General features: G+C 34.4%; 6 protein-coding genes across 10 annotated transcripts; 2 read left to right on the top strand and 4 right to left on the bottom strand.

Annotated features, from left to right (window-relative positions):
- The first annotated feature begins 596 nt into the window (after positions 1-596).
- On the top strand, positions 597-4935 carry Gtpbp1 (GTP-binding protein 1). 3 transcript variants are annotated; one of them, XM_083048676.1, is made up of 11 exons: positions 597-744; positions 1348-1724; positions 1813-1924; positions 2048-2228; positions 2313-2491; positions 2563-2715; positions 2801-3050; positions 3125-3269; positions 3401-3719; positions 3794-4068; positions 4200-4935. In XM_083048676.1, exons 2-11 carry the CDS (start codon positions 1623-1625, stop codon positions 4380-4382), a joined length of 1899 nt encoding a protein of 632 aa, XP_082904802.1. In that variant the 5' UTR covers positions 597-744; positions 1348-1622; the 3' UTR covers positions 4383-4935. The 3 variants fall into 3 exon arrangements, with proteins under 3 accessions (XP_082904802.1, XP_082904803.1, XP_082904804.1); XM_083048677.1 differs by lacking the exon at positions 597-744 and adding an exon at positions 1128-1271; XM_083048678.1 differs by lacking the exon at positions 597-744 and adding an exon at positions 1134-1251.
- A 557-nt stretch (positions 4936-5492) lies between these two features.
- On the bottom strand, positions 5493-6672 carry Med9 (mediator complex subunit 9). The gene is made up of 3 exons (XM_083048688.1): positions 6515-6672; positions 5872-5977; positions 5493-5771 (listed from the first exon to the last, which is right to left on the bottom strand). The coding sequence occupies exons 1-3, from the start codon at positions 6619-6621 to the stop codon at positions 5631-5633; spliced, it is 354 nt and encodes a 117-aa protein (XP_082904814.1). The 5' UTR covers positions 6622-6672; the 3' UTR covers positions 5493-5630.
- An 870-nt stretch (positions 6673-7542) lies between these two features.
- Positions 7543-8997, bottom strand: LOC145942200 (uncharacterized). 2 transcript variants are annotated; one of them, XM_083048687.1, is made up of 4 exons: positions 8856-8997; positions 8628-8752; positions 8151-8365; positions 7543-8028 (listed from the first exon to the last, which is right to left on the bottom strand). In XM_083048687.1, exons 2-4 carry the CDS (start codon positions 8726-8728, stop codon positions 7625-7627), a joined length of 720 nt encoding a protein of 239 aa, XP_082904813.1. In that variant the 5' UTR covers positions 8729-8752; positions 8856-8997; the 3' UTR covers positions 7543-7624. The 2 variants fall into 2 exon arrangements, with proteins under 2 accessions (XP_082904813.1, XP_082904812.1); XM_083048686.1 differs by having other exon boundaries at positions 8628-8997.
- A 374-nt stretch (positions 8998-9371) lies between these two features.
- On the top strand, positions 9372-12864 carry Mrgn1 (Mahogunin ring finger 1). Its single transcript, XM_083048381.1, has 9 exons — positions 9372-9606; positions 9744-9862; positions 10038-10303; positions 10385-10526; positions 10616-10819; positions 10972-11214; positions 11351-11511; positions 11598-11859; positions 12138-12864. Exons 1-9 carry the CDS (start codon positions 9519-9521, stop codon positions 12303-12305), a joined length of 1653 nt encoding a protein of 550 aa, XP_082904507.1. The 5' UTR covers positions 9372-9518; the 3' UTR covers positions 12306-12864.
- A 336-nt stretch (positions 12865-13200) lies between these two features.
- On the bottom strand, positions 13201-14680 carry Rpl10 (ribosomal protein L10). Its single transcript, XM_083048211.1, has 4 exons — positions 14578-14680; positions 14398-14427; positions 13717-14022; positions 13201-13582 (listed from the first exon to the last, which is right to left on the bottom strand). The coding sequence occupies exons 2-4, from the start codon at positions 14418-14420 to the stop codon at positions 13252-13254; spliced, it is 660 nt and encodes a 219-aa protein (XP_082904337.1). The 5' UTR covers positions 14421-14427; positions 14578-14680; the 3' UTR covers positions 13201-13251.
- Positions 14681-15231: 551 nt separating this feature from the next.
- Positions 15232-22251, bottom strand: L(3)76bdm (trafficking protein particle complex subunit 8 homolog l(3)76BDm). Of its 2 annotated transcripts, none has more exons than XM_083047858.1 (10): positions 21833-22251; positions 21113-21554; positions 20742-20987; positions 20096-20617; positions 19432-19951; positions 19150-19335; positions 18308-19057; positions 18074-18236; positions 16855-17938; positions 15232-16668 (listed from the first exon to the last, which is right to left on the bottom strand). In XM_083047858.1, exons 1-10 carry the CDS (start codon positions 21987-21989, stop codon positions 16401-16403), a joined length of 4338 nt encoding a protein of 1445 aa, XP_082903984.1. In that variant the 5' UTR covers positions 21990-22251; the 3' UTR covers positions 15232-16400. The 2 variants fall into 2 exon arrangements, with proteins under 2 accessions (XP_082903984.1, XP_082903985.1); XM_083047859.1 differs by having other exon boundaries at positions 18308-19045.
- Between the last annotated feature and the right edge of the window lie 27 nt (positions 22252-22278).

The following is a 22278-nucleotide window of genomic DNA, read 5'->3' as shown; positions in this document are numbered from 1 at the left end:
GACGCGGTTCGAGCCGCGGCGGGTCTAGTAACTTGGAATCTAGTGATTTTCGCCGCGACCAATCACGCGTTCTCTAACGTGCATGAATCTTGAATATGTAGACTGGACACTCAATGTCATTTTTTTGCCGCCTGAAGTTGGGCGCGATTTTGTCTGAATATTTAATTAAAAAAGAAATTAATATTAATTTATTAATTTATTAATTTAAAAATTTAAAAAAATTATTTAATTATGTCTTAAAATCAACGATTAATAAAAGATATATTTTTGCTATTGAATTTATCTGTCAAAAGATGCGTCGGAGAGAGAAATTTGTAATTATTATACTTCATCAAATAAAAATGTATAGATAAATATATATAGTATGTAATAAAGAAATATATCGCGGTTGCAGAGATATTCCGCAAAAAGTACGATTTCATAATTTGGAAAAGATATAAAACCACGAGGAGACGCAAAAAGAACGCGGAAATAGCGCGATAAAGTAACCGATCCGATGTGATTGGACAGTCGTGTTGCCTTTCACTTGCGATTGGTTCGTCTTACGTAAAGCACGATTCCCGTTCGTTGTGTGTGTGTGTATGCGTTTGTATACGTACACATTGACTGATCAGGTGTTCGCACCTTACACAACATCTCGCACGCACACACGTACATGGATTGACAATATTTTCGCAAGCGCACTGCTTGTCAGTTTCGTGTGAAATCGTGACAGAGTCGCCTCGACGTCACTTCTTTCAACAGGTAAATTCAATCCTTTAAATACGAATAAACTGTAGAAGATAGCAATACGTAAACGTCATCTCAAAAATTGTTATCTCAAATTTATTCTTACGAAAAAAAACTTGCCTTTGTCTCTTGCGACCGAATAAAGGATCTGTCAGATGTTATATTTTCTTTTTTAATTTGGATCACACTTTGTTTAAGATATTTCTATAAAGCATGCTTGCTCGAAAGACGACAATATGTGCGTTGACATTCGACCAGAATTGCACAATTCTTTCTCTCTTTTTTTCTCTCCCCTCTTTCTTTCTCTCTCGCACACTTGGCAAAATCACGGTTGACGTTTACACTATATACATGTGTGAGATGCAAAGTGGATAGAGTACATGTGTGTTTACGTACGTGTGTCTATTTTTATGTCATTGAGATAAATAGGAAGTTATTTTTCTCATTTTCTATCGTGATTCCTAAGAGAAATGTAATATTAATTAAGATGGTGTAATCTCAACAAGTGTTACGCTAAATGAGGCAATAGTTTGATCATGCATGTAAATTAATGTAATATTATTTATTGGTCACTTGTCGTTCAAAGACTAATGTTATTTATATGCGATATTGTTGCAGATCACAAAGATGACATTGATAGGATCAAACGTTTGAGTATATATATTGCCCAAGGGTGAAAAATTTTCAATACTCAGTAATGTACACACAAATACTGATAATCTACAGAAGAAGATTTGGATTTAAATATTGGAAGATGTCTGTAATGAATAATTCTATGCAAGAGGGATAAGTAAACCGATAGATGTGAATAATCGAATCAACTGCTACAAGAAATAAGGCACAGAGAAGTGAGGTGTGTTTATGTGTTTGCATTTGTACCATTACTGAATACTATGTCGGGCACTGGACCAATTATATCGCAGACCATTGCTCGTCTACCAGAGAAGGAGCACGAATCTGTTTCCATTGTAGACTACTCCAGTGTCAGAGGAAAGGTACATTAAGGTTCTATGCTAAATTGATATTTCTTTTAATATAAATTGTACTTTACAATAATGTATATATTATTATATTCTATTTTAGAATGTGTTGGTCAGTCCATCCGAGGATCAGTACGAACTACTGTTAAGAAGGTTGAGAGAAAGGATTCAGGATGGAGGCAGCGAGACAATCTTCGAAATTGGTATTGCTGAAGGTATCTATTTTTCAAAATGTCTTAAAAATAAAAAACATGCGTGGTTATCGCTTGACTATTATTATATTAATTGGAAATCTTTGAATCCACCAATTCTTAAACAATTGTATGTAATGCACTTAGATGGAACCGAGGGTGGATTAAAGGAGGATGAATACGAAGCATCGGTTGCTACTTTACAATCCCTTGCTGCAACATTGGAAGCAGATTGTGTGCTTTTACGTCAGATTAAGGCAGATCACGGACTTACGGGACAATATCTAGTGAGAAGACGTTTGGATCGACAAGATTTTTTAGAGATCAGGTTCATTTAATGACATTCTCTGAACTATTGTCAGTAATTTTGTAATGTTTAGTGTAAGGCGAAATATTCAACAACCGTTTACAGGGTTGCTGTTGTTGGTAATGTGGATGCTGGTAAATCGACGCTATTGGGAGTACTGACTCACGGCGAACTTGACAATGGACGAGGCCTGGCACGTCAAAAGTTATTCCGCCACAAACACGAAGCTGAAACAGGCCGAACTAGTTCAGTTGGAAATGACATACTCGGATTCGATAGCGTCGGTGAGCATTAATTTTTGCATGTTTGTACATTATTTTTCATCTCTTACTATCGTATCGTTACTTATTCGTAGGCAATGTAGTTAATAAACCTGAGCATGGATCGCTGGATTGGGTGAAAATCTGTGAGAAATCCTCTAAAGTAATTACATTTATCGATCTTGCCGGTCATGAAAGATATTTGAAGACAACTGTTTTCGGAATGACGGGACACGCTCCAGATTTTGGTAAAAACATATTACATTGTTATTACAACTGTACAAATTAAATGTATTGTTGTGATTTGTGATCTTAATGCAAATATTATTTCAGGCATGCTAATGATCGGAGCGAATGCCGGAATTGTTGGAATGACTAAGGAACACTTGGGACTTGCTCTGGCGTTGTCTGTACCGGTATTCGTCGTCGTAACAAAAATCGACATGTGCCCACCGAATGTCCTGCAGGAAAATTTGAAGCTGCTGATAAGGATTTTAAAATCCCCTGGCTGTAGAAAAGTCCCGGTTACAGTTAAGACACCCGACGATGTAGTGATTAGCGCCACGAATTTTGTCTCAGAACGGTAATTTCGTTATCTCTCATATACATATAAGCTCTACATAAAAAAAATGTAATGAGATACTATAATACTTGCAGATTATGCCCAATTTTTCAAGTATCCAACGTGTCTGGCGAAAATTTAAGTCTTCTCAAGATGTTTCTCAACTTGCTGACTGCAAGGATTACTAGTCACGATGATGAACCTGCTGAGTTTCAAATCGACGACACATACTCTGTACCAGTATGTATTATATTACACACAAATTACAATTTTTTATATATAATAAAATCATATAATATTATATATAATCATATATAAAATTATGTATAATAAAATCGCGAATCGTGAATTTTTTAAATAAAAAATTTTAGGGAGTCGGTACTGTGGTATCTGGTACAACTTTGAAAGGTATTATAAGATTAAATGATACCTTGCTATTAGGGCCCGATCCGCTGGGTCGGTTCACACCTATAGCTGTGAAAAGTATTCACCGAAAAAGGATGCCGGTCCGCGAAGTCCGGGGCGGTCAAACGGCTAGTTTCGCCTTGAAGAAGATCAAACGATCGCACATTCGCAAGGGGATGGTAATGGTCGCACCCGCCCTCAATCCACAGGCCTGTTGGGAGTTCGAAGGTGAAATTTTGGTGCTACATCATCCCACGACAATTAGTTCGCGTTATCAGGCAATGGGTAATTATCTTTTTCAATGATTATCATCGTGCATCTCGTTCATATTAATGTGTGTTGGAAAAAAATTATTGTAGTGCATTGCGGCAGCATAAGGCAAACTGCTTCTATATTGTCCATGTCCCAGGATTGTTTGAGAACGGGCGACAAAGCGCTAGTGCATTTTAGATTTATCAAACATCCTGAGTACATAAAACCTGGACAGAGAATGGTATTTAGAGAGGGTCGTACTAAAGCGGTGGGAAATGTAGTGAAACTTATACCTCACTCGAATAATACCACTACACAAACTTCGAGAATTAATAAGCCGAACAAAACATCGCAAAATAGTCGGCAAAATACAAATATACAGGTATAATTTACATAATATGGTATAAAATTAAAATAATTGTTTCTTTTAACATATTTCATTTTTATATAAATAACTAATTTTAAAGTGAGAAGTAGAAATGAAAGTAAATAAATATAATTTTGCTGTGTTAGGCGCTGGAAACCGAAGCTGACTCGATTATTGAAGAGCAAACGGCCAAACAAGAAAATACGCCGCAAAAGTCTGGTTTGAATCAAAATAAAAAAAGTAGAGGTCGAAGAGGAGGAGCAAGATCTCATAATGCCATCAACAGTATTCAGCCTTTAACAGAGCAAAATCCTCCTGCAAAAGTGTAAGAGCTGTCGATGTACAAAAAAGAATATATATTATTAGTGCGCTTTTAAAACTTTCTACTATGTAAAAGTTTCTTAAAAGATGATCCAGGATACGAAATTACTGTTTGAAAATTTTTTTCTTTAGAAAGAAAAAAAATTCTAGAAATTTATTACACACAATGAATTCATTAGAGTACAAAGAATTTTATGCGTCTTAACTATTGTATTTTAAAAAATATTCTTTTAAAAACCATAAAATATAAGTCCGTATTTATAAATCATATTATTTTTATAAGAGGCACATGTGCAGATAAAATCAATATCAGAAAATACACACATTGTGTCTTTTATTTCTGATATAAATATATGCAATATATGTATATGGATATACAATTTATATAAGAGAGCGCGAATATGACCCCTTTTTCAACGCCTTCAAAGTTTAATGATAAAATTTGACTTATTGATGTGTTTCATTATGACAGTACACACTTATCTACATTGTATAAAAATTTATGTATAATATGTCATCTGTATTGTTCATCCTTAAAATGCATCTCGCAAAGTGTTTTAAGCAGAAATACATATTATACTTCAAATGCTAAAAAGAAAATTTCTTATTGTATCAGACATATATTTATTCCTCAATATAAATTATTTACATAACGCTTCAGAATGTGGAAGATAAACTTTTTCCATGCATTCAAACATAATTTCTACAAAATGGTTGAGCACTTATTTGTCATCAACTTTACACATTGCTAGATATTGTGATTCAAAATTCAATAAAAATAAAACGAAAATTTTGTTTTATTACATAGAGAATCTCACATATTTCGTTCTTCTCTACAGTAACGAATATTATAAATTCTCGCTATATACAAAATCTAGTAGGAATCACATATATTAAGTTTTAGAGAAGTACGAATAAATCGTACAATCTACACAAACTATTTAGGTGGATTTTTCTTAATTTCATTCTTTGCATCTTTCAATTGTTTCTTTGCATCTTTCAATTGTTGCTTTGCAATATCTCGCAACTGTTTAAGAAAGTCTCGTGGACTAGAAATGGTGCGGCGGGTTCCGTGAATCATACCTGTCCTAATTAATATATACACTACAAATTGTGCACTTTGCCTAATTGGTTTGGATTCTGCCAATCTATTAATCAAATGTTCATTATTTAAGAAGTACTGAAAGAGAGCTCTTAAAAAACGCATTTTTCTAAGATATAAGATTGCTTTTCTATGTGTTTACGAACAAACACATTTATACTTTTGGTATTTCAAATGTGCATGTATTACGATATTTTAATAAAAGTTCACGCTTTAGTCTCAGTTGTTTGCGTAAAGTCTCGAGTTTTTGCAATTGTTCTTCTTTACTATATTCTATTCCAGGTAATCTCTTAATCTGTAAAGTATAACGACAATATTTACAATATTATACAAAAAATTCTGATTATGTAAGATATATTTGCATATATACATATGTATAGAAATTTAATTCTTACTTGCGATCTTGCAGAGTCTAATTTCTTTTGCAATTCTAGGATCTTGTGGCTGGTATCTTGTGACTCTTTCGCCTTTTGTGTAGTGTCATGTGGATCTTTTTCAACACTGAAAATTATTTATATGGTTAATATTTATATATATTTTCTCATCAATATCATCTGTCAATTTTAAATCACACTTTATACATTTTTTATTGTCATTTCATATTTTTTTTTAACATATCGATGACACATATCTCTGTACAAGTAATGGAATAGATAACGTATCACTACGAAATAACATATAAGTACATTTGCCCTTTTCTTCTTGAAGCAAAGACTTAATTATAGCGTTTGCGCAGCCGCATTTTGTGCTTAATTTTTGTAAGTAATTATGTGTGCATGCATTTGTTTAAACATTACATACAGCAAAAAACAGTCCACATTACACAACTCGAGTCAGAGTAAAAAAAAGTAACAAACACGCTAAAATATATGTTCGACAATTTAATTAAGAAGAGAAAGAGAAATCATCTTTAAAATCTTTTTAGAAAACAACATCGGAAAGAAATTTTGATACTGAACAATTTGGAGGTTATGCATTGTTTGTCCAAACGTGAGAATTAAAATAATAGTTTCTCTTTAAAAAAAAAAAAATACAAACCTGCGAATGATCTCATAAATGAGCGGCAGGATTTCTATGTCCAGGTCGTCGACGGTAAATTGAGTCGTCCTCAGGGAAACGTCCTCTGGCAACTCCACCGTCTCCATTATGCCACAGTATATCCAGTAGCGCAACTCCCTCGATTTTGTGTTGGCCAAAATGGAGTGCGCATGCGCGAAGTAAGCGAGTTGCCCAGTAGTGTCATCTGAATTTCTGTCTCACTCACTCTTACTTGTTTCGGTCTCTCTGTCTCATTTAAATGCCTCAACCCATTTAAATGCTCTCTTTAAATGTTATGTGTACAGTCATAGTATACTTAGGCCGGTATTCACGCTGGGTCCACAATAGGTGATTTAAGCCCTAAGCCTTAAGAAATTGACCAATCACAGTCGAGTTTTCTCCTCATACTTGACTGCGATAGATCAATTTCTTAAGGCATAAGCCTAGTCTACAATAGAGTCGTAAGGTCGTAAACGTAAGAAATTGACCAATCACAGTCGATTATTCTCCTCGAATTCAACTGTGATTGGTCAATTTCTTACGTTTACAACCTTACGACTCTATTGTAGACTAGCCCTTAGGGCTTAAATCACCTATTGTGGACCCAGCGTAAGGGTGTTATTTGAACCCATGTCACATACAACTATACAAACTATTAAACCTAACCTAACCTAACTCTTTTAATTTTTTTATGCAGTTTATAAGTACAGATTTTAATTGTTCAGCCATACACGTTGTACGTGGTAATAAATAACAAATTGGTAACTTCCAATTTTTATAAATACCACGAAGCAAAAATACTGTCGCAGTAACACAGAGTTCAAAAAATCGCTGATCGCCTAAAACCAAACACTTTATCTTTGCTTATATCGTAATATAAATGAGCTTTTAATGCCATTTCATCAATACATAATACACAGTATTTATCTAATTCTTCTAAGTTATTTATATACATTGAAAGATTATTAAATAAATTTTCATTTAATCCAACATCAAAACTTATATTCTGTATATATCTATTTAAAGAACGCTTTGTTGGTAAGTGAAATATCGTTTTTAATTGATAATATGATTTTGGACCTTTAAAATATAATTCTAAGGCAAACTTTTTTAATTCATTTGTATACTTAAACTTTTTCTTTTATATAAAAGTGCTTGATTTTGTACAAAGGTTGCACATTCAGGAGATAAAAACTTTTTGCAATGTTCATACCATTTATCTAGCGAAAACTTTCGCTTTTTTGTACTCTCTTCCAAATTTGTAATTTTATTTTCTAAATAATACGTACGATTTCGCAACTTTTTATTTTTACGTTTCAGATTTTTCGTAATTTCGTGATGATGAATCCAGTAGGCTGAAGTCTGTATACCTCTTGTAGTAAAACCTCTTCTATTTACTTCTTCTAGCTGAATAATTTCCTCTGTTTGAGATTCTGCATTCTCCAGATTTATAAAATGTGTTTGTGTTGCATGATCTATTTTATTTCTTTCGTTACTCAAGCAGATCAATGTATCTAATGGATTTAAAAATTAAAACATTAATGCATAATAAAACAAAAAAAAAATATTTATTATAATGTTTATAATACTAAGTACATAAATTATATACATATATGTAATTATAAAAGTTTTGTACCATTTTCTATGTTTTCTTGAGGCAAATTTTGGTTTGGTTGTACTGCAGATTGGAATATTGTTGGGATTGCATTTGGCATCAGTCTGTTCTTCAAATCATTTAGAAAATTATTTTTCTCAAAGTGAGCAGCACATAAATGGTAAGAAGAACCATATAATTTGTCAGCTTTTGGTATTAAATCATTTCGCATAGCTGCTTGAGCCCAAATTATAGCTCTGCAATATGTAATATAAATAATTATATTAATCTTTTAAATTAAGAATTATTTTACTTATTACATTTAAATATACATATTTTTATATATTAAAATAAAATATAATTTATATTTATTAAAAACAAAAAAATTATACAGTTATACAAACACATGCAATAAACACGCATTAAAATCAGATCATTTTTATCTTTATTCTTAATATTTATTTTATCTTTATTCTTATTATTTTTTTCTAAAATAAGATAATTACAGCTACTACCTACCTTTCTTTATCCTTTGGAAAATGAAAGAATGTTATATTGTCACAATTATTATTCGGACAATTTTGTGCGGCACACTTTCTGTATATGATTCTTGTAGTCATTTTTATGAGTCTTGTAGTCTAAATCTAATATTGCACAAAATGTAAAATTATATAGTTTTATATTAATTAGAGAGAAGTCTTTTTTGTGATATTAACATAGGTAGTTGTATAGGTTATGTTTTATTACAGTAATGAAGATATATTGGGTCCCTTGTGTCGAACGGGATTGGTGTGACCTATGAAAATGGCCGTTTATGATGCGCAAGCAAATCTGCGCGGCTGACTCGAGAACAAAGGACTGTCCCTACTGTATGTGCGTTTACGTCTTGTGAAATCCGCGATTAATTTATTGGATCGAAGAGGACGAACCAATCACGATTGCTCGCTGCTGAGATGGAAATTTGACCAATCAGGAAAAAGAAATTTTAATTCCTCTTTGTCATTGGTCAATCTTCAACGCGCAGTGCGATAGAAACTTTAACCGCGCATGCGTCGAAACGTCATGTGACGTCGCTCGGTCGTGTCAGAGAGAATTAGGGTGCCGTCACATGGGGCGTAACTTGCGTAAGCGTAACCAGCGGATCGCCAATCACCGAGTTATTCCGATAGAGCCCTTCGTCGAGCTCTATCGGAATAACTCGGTGATTGGCGATCCGCTGGTTACGCTTACGCAAGTTACGCCCCATGTGACGGCACCCTTAGAGAGGGGATTGCTAAATAAATATGACAATTCGTGGCACTGTTTGTGACAGTTTCCTCTGTGGTTTAGCGACGTATTTGTACGATTTTAATTGCTGAACAAATACTTTTGCCGATCTGCAACTTGTGATTGCTAATAAACAATCGCAAAATGGGATTGTTGACAAGTAGGCAGAACGCTGGTGTCGAGGAAGTTGATATCATTTCGAATCATGCGTATAAATATCCTCCACGATCTGGTACTGAATTTATAATTATGGAAAATTTTATCTTTTATTTTATTTATTTTTATTCTTTTTTTTTTAAGAAACTTGACACGTGTCTACATTTCACTGTATCAGAGTTAGTCTATTAATTCGCGAATTATTTCTGACAGGTTCCTATTTTGGTAGTCATTTCATAATGGGTGGCGAACGATTCGACACACCTCAGCCTGAAGCGTATCTGTTTGGAGAGAATGCGGACTTAAATTTCTTAGGCAGTCGACCAACTCCTGTATGAACACGTGCAAAATTACTTTTTATATTAGTGAAATTCATATATGAAATATGAATGATTTGTTTAAATATGGATACATACATATTTATGTAGAGTTATATTATTTTTTTTTATTAGTTTATATATTATTAATAGCAGCAAAGTTTTATCGTGTGCCTTATTCTTGTTGTAGTTTCCATATCCTCCACCACAAGCCGGCGATCCTACAAAAACATTAAAAAGTTTAGTAAACATAAGGAAGGAATCTTTAAGATTGGTTCGTAATATGGATCAAACATCAACATCTTCGCAATATCATAATGTGAAACATTTTGGCGATATTGACATTGATAAGAAACCTAGTCGTTTCAATATCGAATTTGTATTTGACTGTGACGTGAGATGCGCTATAACGATATATTATTTTTGTACAGAGGAGATTTCGACAAAGGGAGTTGTGTATGTATATTATATATAAAAAGTATTGCTGTAGAAATTATTAGAATATATTTTCATAACATTATATTTTATTGCATCTAGATATGTACCACGAGATTCATCTATGAATTCTGAAACTTATCATTACAAAAAAGGAGCAAATCAATTATTTTCACAAACATCACATATATTTGATCCAACATTGTATACTGAAGAAGATCTGATCTATAATGCAGATAGAGAAGTATTTATGACACATACATATTTTTTATTTTTAAAATAAATCTAATATTTTTCTCCTTAAAGATAAAATCTATTTTTAAAATTTGATAGATTATTCCAATAGCTATACATTGTGTAGCCGAAGAAGGATCAGACGATCCAAAACAGTCTCATACAACCATAGCTGTTGTTGAAAAACATTCCGATGGCACGTATGTGCTAAAAGCGCTCAAACAAAAAATCTATGTAGACGGCCTCTGTTACTTACTACAAGAGATTTATGGAATTGAGAACAAAAATACTGAGAACGCAAAGGTACGAGAATAATATTAAAAAAAAGAATGGATCTTCCAAATATTTAGTTTAAAATAAAATTCCCGAAAATTCGATCTGCGTCGTTTCTTAATTTTTTTTTCAATTCATAAAAAATCTTCAATTATTCCTTTAATTGTTCTTATATATTACAGCAACAAGGTAGTGATGAGGACACTGAAGACAATGGATCCGAATGTGTTATTTGCATGAGTGAGGTACGCGACACGCTAATTTTACCATGCAGACATTTGTGTCTATGCAATTCTTGTGCCGATTCCTTGAGATATCAAGCAAACAACTGTCCGATATGTCGTGCGCCATTTAGAGCACTCTTACAAATTAAAGCCCTTCAAAAGTCGATTGGTACAATTATATCGAATCCGCCATTGCCAGAGGTGAGAATGTTTTCAATTAATTATTACATTTGCCTTATTTTTTTATCATTATCTCAAGTATGCTTTGCGATGCATTAATTCAATTCCAGCATGTTTTTTTATTCCTTATTAACATTAATTAAAATTATTATTCTAGGGAAGCTGTGAGAATATTCCATCAGGCTACGAAGCAGTATCTCTGATAGAAGCTTTAAATGGACCCTACATTCCACGGACAGCTATTATCGCGCCAGAATCCCCGGACACACCCGATACAGATACAGCGAGTGCTATTCAAGCCGCGGAAACTTTAAACCGGTAAATATCAATGGTATTTTTCTTTTGTTCTTATGTTAAGCATATCTTTACATAAACGAGACATTTGAAAAAGCACTCATTTACAGCTCGGCTGAACGCACTCCGGTCTCGAAACATATATCCACGAAAGAAGACATATCAGCCAGATCCAGTACTACTTGTCCAACTCCCGAATTTCGGATGTCCGTATTATTAGCCAGAGATGAACACTCGGGTTCTCAAAAGGAATTGCATAATAGATCTCCAGCTGTGCGAACCAAATCGGTGCATTCGCGCGACAAGTCTGGTTTAAGAGCGCGCGACACATTGAGATTGGTTAATGAGAAACAACCAGTTTCCTTATACGAGGTATGCTATTTTTATATTCACTCGTAAAAGAAGATATATTAAATCTATACTCGGATGTATCGAATATTCATTACTGCCTCTCTTTCATGGTGTTGACTTTTTGCAAGCGATAATATCAAATTTTAGTTTGATAAATCGGCCTCAAAAATTCATCTTTTAATCTTATATAAAAACGAAAAAAGAAAATTTAATTAATCAGCACTAACGATGAATCTTGTCTTTAATTCTCATACACATACATAATATTAAAATTGTGCTTTATATTTATGTTTATAAAGGGCCAAGCACAAGACGAAGATAGCGAAGCAGAGAAGTTGTCACCATTATTAGACGCAGCTACAAGTACTGAAGCTTTAGATGTACATTCCCATAGAATATGCGATATTGATATTGACGATGAAATTCAAAACACAGAAAATGAAAATGACGCGGACATCTGTCATTAAAAAGTGACAAAAGATATATTTTTGGATACAGTATTCATTCTTGTTAAATATTGTCTATATAACGTTTTATCTTTTGTGTAAAAAATGCAAATCAATTATTTATTCGAAAGTTATTTACTGCAATCATATCGAATTTTTTTAACGATTTTTTTAAATATAATCTATTATAGTTATATTGTGATTAATCTATATAGAATTTTAATGTAGATATTTCTTGTTATTTTGTATATTTACTATATATTGTAAGGAAATAGGATACAACACATATTGTATTTCTTGTAAATCTTTTTGCTCCTTAATTGTTAGATTTTAAAGTAATATGTAATCTCATACAAGAATACTTTGAAATTACAAAGCTGGGATAGTATTTGTAAAAAAAATAGTACAGGATCTTTTTTTAGATAATAAGATGTAGTTAATAAATTTAATTTATGTGCAAATTTATATTAAGTAATGAGAAAATGCTTTAACTTTATTTGCTGATTTCTTTTGTAAAAAATAAATCTAATCTAATTAAAATAGTACATAACATATTAGACAGAGGGTACAATAGGACATTTTGATAGGACTTCTATAATAATAGATTATATGTATGTATATATAATAAAATAATATAAATTGATTGTCAAAGCCAAATCTTAACCCCAAATACAGCTTTAAAAAAAAAATTTTTTTAATCTGTTTTTAAAATTATTATTAGTAACGTTTCTTATAGCACCATTTTTTCAGTTTAATTTTGCAGTTTGTATCTAACTAATTTTTTGTACTAGTTTGATAAAAAATAATTTTTTAAACTACGGTAAAAATTTGCACCAACCTGACTTTTCATAAAAATGGAAAATTTTGAATATCACAGCCTTAGATTGTTCTTAGGTTTAATAAATAAATATTCGACTTGTTTCCAATTATTTTATTCAATTCAATGTCAAAAATGTTCCATGCTTATTTAAGGAACAGCTAGTATTTTGCGGAATTTCTTCCATTCGTCAAGCGGTCCATGCTCGGGTAGATATTTGACATTGCAACCATCTGGTGCAAGATAGCCTGCTGTTTTCAGCTCCTCGTATTCGGCACGATCGTATTTCGTGAAACCCCATTTCTTCGATACATAAATCTTTTGACGTCCGGGGAACTTGAATTTAGCTCGTCGCAGAGCTTCAATGACAGCTGCCTTATGACGATCAGAGGAGCGCACACTCATAATCGGTTGACCAATGTGTACTCTCGCTACGGTACCCTGAGGTTTGCCAAAAGCTCCTCTCATTCCAGTTTGAAGCCTAAACACAGAACACCACTCCAGATTATAATTTATCAATAATAATGCATATCAAATTGAATTAAACTTACATCAATAATTTAAAAAATGATATATTTAAAAGAATTCTTAATTCACATGTCAACCATTACATACCTATCAGCTCCAGCACACGATAACATTTTGTTGATACGAATAACATGGAAAGGATGGAGTCTCATACGAATGTGGAACTGATCTTTGCCAGCATTCTTCACCATGTACTTGTTAGCACAGATACGGCCGGCTTCCAAAGCCTCAGAACTGAGCTGTTCGTACTCGTCCGACACCAGGTGCACACATAACGGAAAGTCTTCGACCGACGCTTTCTTCTTGCCAAGATCGAAAATACGGATCTTCGGGTCTGGTACACCACGACAGAATCTGGATTTCGGGTACGGTTTATTTTTGCAATACCGATAACTGAAAAAAAACGAATTTTTGTAATATGCGCTATACTATCAAACATATTAATATATATTTAATATATTATATATATATATATATATATATATATATATATACTATATTTAATATATTATATATATTTAATATATATTTTAATTTAGACAGAATTTATTATTACAATATTATGCAATATAATGTAATCCATAAATTTTAATCCAAGAAAGAAATATAAATTCCATGTACATATGGAGAGTAATATTTTTGTATGCGTCTTTTGACAAGAATATAAAAATTCCCAAATATTTAATATTTAAAAAATGTTAAAAAAATTGCTGATGAGTTGCATATACAATTGTGTTGAAGGCAACAAAAGTTAAAAATTTCACATACCACCTCGCTGGACGGCGCCCCATTTTTAACCTATAATTTAAATAAAATCCAAATCAGAAATGCTGAAATTACATCAATTAACGTAGTCAGAATAGATTGAAAAAATGTAATATACAGAAAGATATTCAATGCATATTGTGATGCTGGCAAATAATAATGGATAAAGAAAAGCGATCTCACCGATTGCAAATGAGGCAAACCCAAACGAGAAAAGGAAAAGGTTACTTCAATAACCATGAAATTTCGTCAATCAGCGATGAGAAGTTAGTAACGTAAAAGCAGAATAACCAACTGTCGATCGCCAAAATTCTATACGAATAAATCTTGGTTTTTTTTCGCATCGTCCTGCAGTTGGCAATATTGAGAACAAAATGGACATCTCTCAACGCAAATAGCGCGTATTTTGAAATTAAAATGTCACGTTTCTCGATTTCGATGAATTTTTGCTAATTGTTGATTATATTAATTGCATTAAAACACATTACCTATCTTATAAAATGCATATTTCGGTAAAATTGTATTATTATACAAAGTTTTTTTTGTATGTGTATATATAGACGTAATATTAATTAAATAATATATTATGTAGATATATAATCTATATATATAAATTATAATTTACATAATTGTATATATAATACATTAAAGTATATCTTCAAAGATGTACTTATATATAAAATAGATATTCTATATTATATATATATATAAGGAGATATCGTCAGATACTTTACAAAAAACTAAATCTTTTTATTTTATAAAGGCTCAAATTGTCCTAGATATAATTATATATTTAATTACAACAAAACAATTCAAAAATCTTTTAATGGAAAGTTTAACGTGTGTTATAGGAAAGCAATATAATATAGTCATTATTATAATCATTAAAAGTGCACGCTAAATAAGTCTGACCCATTATTTACTCAACTTTACTCGTGAATTTGACAAGATATGTACACAGTTTCTTTTTCGCACTATATGTTCTAATCTATATAAAATTCAATAGTTTCATTGTTTGTATGAAACTTACATCCATTCTTACTTTAGAAAAGATACGCTGTACAAAAAATACAAGTCTTATTTAAAAGACTCCAAATATATCTTCATATTTGTTCTTTTGAATCTCTTCACAAATAAAAAAAAAAAAGTTTTATTAATCTTGTATGTTGTGTGTTTACCATTTGTGAAAATATTTTAAATTTCCTAATCTTATAATTCTATTCTCTATATTGCCATGTAAACAATTAAATCAACAATCATCAAATATATATATATAAATATATATACATAAATATCGAATTTACACGGAAAACCAAGAGAAACATTTTTATTCTTCCTAACGTGACAAGAAACATTTATATATGTATATATGCGGAAGAGAGAGAAAGAGAACTTACTTGTATAAAGGAAAACGAATTTTTTCACCAATGAAAATAGCACGGAAGATAGTTAATTATTTGAGATAATTGTACAAAAAAAGTTTTAAGCATGATATGTCTTGACGCAACGTATTGATTTGGCAATCACATACAATCATCCCTAATTATAATTGCAACACAACAGAAAAAATAGTCGTTTAAATTTCTGTCATGCATTTGACTGCTTTATAGATTACCATGAGTTAGCTCAAGACTAACAAGTCGCAAGAAAGTTAAATAATTATATTAATAAGACTAACAGAACAAAATTAATTTTGAAACGAGAAAGAAACCTTGAATTGGTTTATACATATATATACTTTTTATATGTACTCATTAGAGTACGTAAAAGTTATTATGTAAAGTTTAATAGACACTGAAACATAATGTACGAGGTAAAAAATACGTTGACGCGTTATTAAAATATCAATTGTAATATAATATGTAACAACTTTCAACATATGACATATACATACACTGAAGAAAGAGAGAGATAAAGAGAGAGAAAGGAATGACTTTGAATTACACTAAAAATATATATAGTACTTCCATATCTGATGGTGATACTAAAAAATCTCGATAGTATACCTATACACTGCCGTCGTTAATTATACATATGCTTTCCATTTTGCCTTTTTGAGGGACGTACTCTTTGCTATTTACATCTTTAACGGATATCTCTATTCGCGCTGCTAAATCGTACGTCCCAGTATTAGGCAATACAGCATGTAATTTTGCGATGCTACTTGAACGCGCTTCAACGTTAGAATAAATTGACGAATGCCCAGCGTACTTGTAATATGTCGAAGCTTGTGGTGAATACAGTTGGGACTTAATATTTGGAAGATGAGTTTCACTATAAAAAAAATATACATATATTAATTATATATATTATATAATATTAAATAATTTAATATATTTAAATAATTAAATTAATTATATATTAATATATTATACATATAATTAAAAGATAGTACGACAATATTATGATAGTGAATGGATATAATTAAAAGAGAAACAGAATGACATTGATTGCTCTTACCTGCTAGTGCCTATCGTACTTATTTTAACATCGAGTCGCATCTTCGAGTGATTCTGTATATATATCGTTACAGGGACAATGCACAACCGACTCTGCTGAAAACTGTGCGTAATCTGTCTTTGATGACTGAGAGAGTAGGAGATTAGACTTCTCAAGCATTCCGCTTCCCATACGGGATCTTTGACAGGAGCTGTCACCGCATTCGGTACGTTTCGATCCGGCCCGAAGACCTTTAAGCGAGCACCAAATTCATTACGCTCGGCACGCAGTTCTTTCGGGTGTTTGTACGTCTTGTTCAAATGCTCGAGCTCGAGGTGATGTTGACCGAGCGCCATCCGAGTGATCACGCCGCTCTCCGTCACGTTTGCGCACCACTTGACGATTAACGTAGAATTCAACGCCATGATGTCCAGTACAGCGCTGTGCTCGACATTTTGCTGCGGTTGAAATTGCTGTAAGTCGCTCGCATTTTCATTCACGTCCAACGGCTGAATATTACGTCTCTGTACAAAATTGACAAAAGGACATTCGTCGATCGATGTCTTCGCGTCGATGGCTTCGCCGTCGCGGGTTAAGGAAACGTCGGAAATGATCGATTCGCCATCAGTTTTCTTCCTCAACTTTAGCATCAGATGGAACACTTCCTGAGGTTGCACCTTTATGCTCGGCGGTAGAACGGAAGAGTGAAACGCGGACCATGCAGCGCTATGAAGCGACACTTTGGACAACATAATCTCATTTATGGATGGATCGTGTACTTGATTGGTATTTTTGACGGACATTATTAGGTTCAACGTCGGCGAGTCGTCCTTGAATAATCCGCTTCTAGCGGCGATCGCGGTGATTTGTATCGAATCTAACACGGTTAATTGCCAAGTGTGTCGGCACAACCGATGTTTCAACGTGGTCTTCGATTCGACGCTTTCGTAATAGAAGAGTAAATCTAATCTGTGAGTGCCCTTCTCGTACGGGGCTTGTACCCAAAGTGGCATTTTATAAACCTCGCCTACGTTCAACGCACCATTCATGGAGGCTGGTAATACTACCTTCGTGACTGATCTACTACTCTTCTTTATCGTCGAGTCTGCAAGCATTTGATATCGTCGTATTCGTGAAATTATATATGAGAGCGTTATTATACAGAATAAAGAGAGAATATAAAGCTATATATTCTCTTCTCATCTGCAGAAATAATACGCGTCCTAATAAAGATGCTTACCTTCGCTCTTATCGATCTCCGAGCCTCCTAACGTGAAGAGTTTGGCATCGGTAGATGCGATGTACACATTCGTCAATGGCGCGTTGCCTACATTTTTCAACGTGACTTCCACCTTTTGTACTTCACCGCACAGCATTTCCGGTGACAGTTTAGTGAAGAGTATCTGCAAAAAAAAGTATATATAAATCTGCATCATGTGACATTAAAAACAATGATTTTTATTAAAATTTATACCTGCATAAATGGTGCCTTTTCTATCACGTTCATTTCCAATCGATAATCTTTTCCATATATGCTCGTACCAGGTTTTTCCTTGATATTTTTCAATTTTGGCGGTGTCATCTCGAACAATCTTTTACCGGCGATAACCAAGACCGAATTCGTAATCGGTGAATCATTTATCCCTTGTACCGGATTCGACAGTTTGTAACTTATACCTAAAATCCTCAGTTCCCCGACTCGCCTGGGTGTGAGAGACAAAACGATATTTTGTTTGCACGTCGGTTGTAACAAGATCGCGTCTATGACATTCGCGTCGACTGGATTTGAATTGTCGCTCGTTTCCATCATCTCGTTGGTAATAGTTTCGTTGTTGCAAGTGAACGACCACAGTAAAGTCATGTTTGACAATGGTAAGGAGACGTGCAACGGATTGTGCAGTTCAATAGAGTAATGCACCGGTTCGTCTAGAACCGCGTTCGGTTTTACAGTATTATTACTCATTCCAGAGTACAACGCGACCGTCGGCTTAAATATCATAGGTGGAGAAGATCCCTGCGCCTCGGTTATCAACAACTCCTCCATTCTCGACCATTTCGCGTCGTCCGTCTCCTCGGTGCTAAACGTGACGTGGCTCGCCGGGATATTGCTTTCGCTTTGTTCACCCAAGGGTCCGTAAAGTACTTTAATGTTGTTGCTATCTAACAACGGCAAAGGTAAAGTAGGATATTCTTTACAATTAGTGCCGTTTTCCTGAAACAATAACTACACAATGGACATGAATGAGAATTATCCGATATGCTGATATATATTTTTTAATTACTATTTACGTGACCCTGTGTCTGTGGTATACTCACGTTACGAGTGTGTAAGAATTCTCGTAAAAACGCAGCCTGTTGGACAGCGTTTTGTTTACTAGAAGCGTTGAGTAATTTTTCAAACGCTTTCACAGCCTCGGAAATCTGTTTCAGGGACGCAGCCTGCCTGCCGATTGTAAAATGAATATGATCCTCGGCCAAAGACCAACCCCTTTCGTAATACACCTAGTGTAGAGTACACATTATTTATAAAATAATTGATTATATATATATTTTAATAGATCAGTGACAAATGCGATATTTAACAAGCATTCTGTCTACCTGATACGCCTGTTGATAGCATCTCAGCGAATGTTTTCTTTGGCCGGCCTTCGAGAATCTGTGTCCAGCCAGAACCGCGTGGAAGGCGTATTTACGCATCATCTTCGGGCCGATGAAGCAATAAGCCGCTTGTTCAAGTAACAAGGCCGAACGTAGATCCGAATCCTCGCTTGTCATTCGTATAAGTTGCTTCGCGGCTTCTCCGTACAATCCCCGACCCTTTAGACATTCGGCGCTTAGTAGCGTCGCCCTTGTCGCGAACTGTGACATCTTACAGCTGTTCGTGTAAGTTAATATCGCGTCGTCCATATACTCGATAGTCTTCCTGTTTGTTTCGCCTTGCATGAAGGCGCTTATAGCAGCCATTTCTAAAGCTCCCGCGTAATAGACCCAAGCTTGATCCGCTGCGAAATCGCGCTTCGCACTATGATACGCCTGATAAGCGAGAGAATAATGACCGAACATGAAACATAGATCGCCCAAGCGTCGTAATTGTAGTTCCGGCGATTCTGCTGTATAACTGAAATGTAAACAAATGAAATTTCAGAACTGTCGTATCATATGTATAATAAGCTCGATTCTAATATGATATTGTTGAATTGAAAATAAAGTCTTTCTTTCTTCGAATAAAACAGATAATAAAAAAAATAATTCTTTTTCTTACATTACAGCATTCGACGGCGCCGAACCTGGTACGCCAGGCTTATTTGTACCAAACCATCGTCTTGTAGCGCTAAATAGTGATCTACTGACCCCCTTCTTGTTCGAGATCACATCGTTCAATAGGCCAATCTGTTTTTCAACATAAGGCAACAAACTTCGCAGGCAGAATTCCGTTATTAACGTCCGTAATCTTTCCAAATCTTGAGTGGAAAGACGAGCACCGTGTTGAGCAACGACATAATTCGGAGAATCCGCCCAGACATTTGTATTTATTGGGCTAGTAGCAATTTGACCCTTGAGATTAGTCGCGGAAATAAAATTTGGCGATTTCTCATCATTTGGACTAAGCGGATGAATTGTAACTGGAACTGCTTCTTGTCCGACTTCTAACTGTGCATTCGCCGATTCGGATAATTCGGAAGAGAAACTAATTGCGTCAACCCTGGAGATTAATTGCGCCAAATCCGAAGACGGCAATGCGATAGAGTTGTGTGGCATTAACGGTGTCCCGGCTTGACTCGTTCTGCATTAGAAAATATTGTATTCATGAACTATACATGTATTTGGATTGATTATAAAAAATCTAAAGTTTTTATGCTTATATATTATTTACAAATAACTTTGACCAAAAAAAAATAAGAACGTACTTATCAGATTCTGTAATTAACTCGCTCGGCATGGCCGACACCCCGCCCGTATCCGCGGGTGTACGAGGTGAGCTGTTTTGTTCGCTGTTGCCAGATAATTCTGAATGTTTTGTTAAAAATTGACTCCACGGATCAGGCAAGTGCGTATTGTCGTCGGAAAGACCTGGTGGTCTCGAATTCATTTGTAATAGAAAACAATTGTTAGCACCGTAAATAGTCTTCATCTCTGTAAAAACTATTTCTGCTCTGAAAGATATATACATATATATGTCACACATATAAATTTCTTTTTATCTAATAAAAAAACCCAGTTTTAGAAACATTGGTGACAAAACTAATTGTGAAATTTGAAAAAGAAGAAAGAAGATTACTTATTTCTATCATCCTGAATAGCGTCGTGAACTAAGATGTAATATCTAAGAGCATTATTGTTGAACCACTTAGGTAACTTTCCCGATGCACTTTGAAACAATTGCGCTCCCATGGTTTGAATTTTTTCTAACGGATTGTCCTCTGTCGTAGAAACTACTATCATACACGCGAGCAGATGCTTCGTAAACTCATGATCCGATGAAAACTGGACGTTCAGAAACGTTTCTCTCCACGCTTCAAACCAAGGTACAGAAATGGGAACATCCAACTCAGTTGAGCCAATCCGAACAGTGGTGGTGCGTTCGCATAAGGTAGAACTGACAGCTTCGTTCAACATCTTCTTGGCAAGACTCGGTTCCGGTGGTCGTGCATTGATATCTTGTATAGAGAGCCGAAGATTTCTAATTGCCACGGTATTTCCTTGAGGATCTTTGAAATGACCTGCGTGAAAGTAGTACAAACTGCTTTTAATGTATGTACAATAAAATCATATAAAAAATATAAAGAATTCATATCATATAAAAAATTTATAGATTATATTATTTTTCATTTATTTATTTATACATCATATAAAATCGAGTTCCAAATTTTAATCGACACACATACACACGCACACACACACACACACACACAGAATAAATGTGCAAATAAATACGAAATTGAGCTTCTCTGATTGATAAGGCACAAGTACCCTCGACGAACGGAAATACACGGCTTACCTTCGGTGTTTAATTTGCAAAAGGGTTGAAGCAACTCGACGAATGACAGATTATTCTTTTGACAGACGGCGTCGGCCGCGCTGGAGCAGACCACGGCGATCTGCGGGGAGAAAGCATTGCCGATAAACTCCCGCGGGGTTAATTTACACTGTGCCATGATCCTGTTTTATACGCGCGGATCATCGAAACGTCCAGCCACCGTGCGTAACCACCTCGACATTCGCGGCACTTCGTTCCGACGACGACCTCCGATCCGCCTCCCGCATTCCGCGATCATCGCATTTTATTCCCGCCGCGTTATCTCGCGAGTCGACGACGACGACGACGGGGAGGAATCGGTGCGCATCCCCCGATAAACATGTCCACCGAACAGCTGTTTTCCAAATTATCCGCCGCCCTTGAAAACTCGATAGGCGAGAATGAAAATCATCTCGGATTTTCGTAAA

Source organism: Prenolepis imparis, unplaced genomic scaffold (genome assembly GCF_030444845.1).
Source record: "Prenolepis imparis isolate NDT839.2.m4 unplaced genomic scaffold, iyPreImpa1.0 SCAF_10, whole genome shotgun sequence".
In the NCBI taxonomy this organism is placed as follows: domain Eukaryota; kingdom Metazoa; phylum Arthropoda; class Insecta; order Hymenoptera; family Formicidae; genus Prenolepis; species Prenolepis imparis.
Note: the sequence above shows the minus strand (reverse complement) of the source record. Positions and strands in the feature narration are given on the sequence as shown.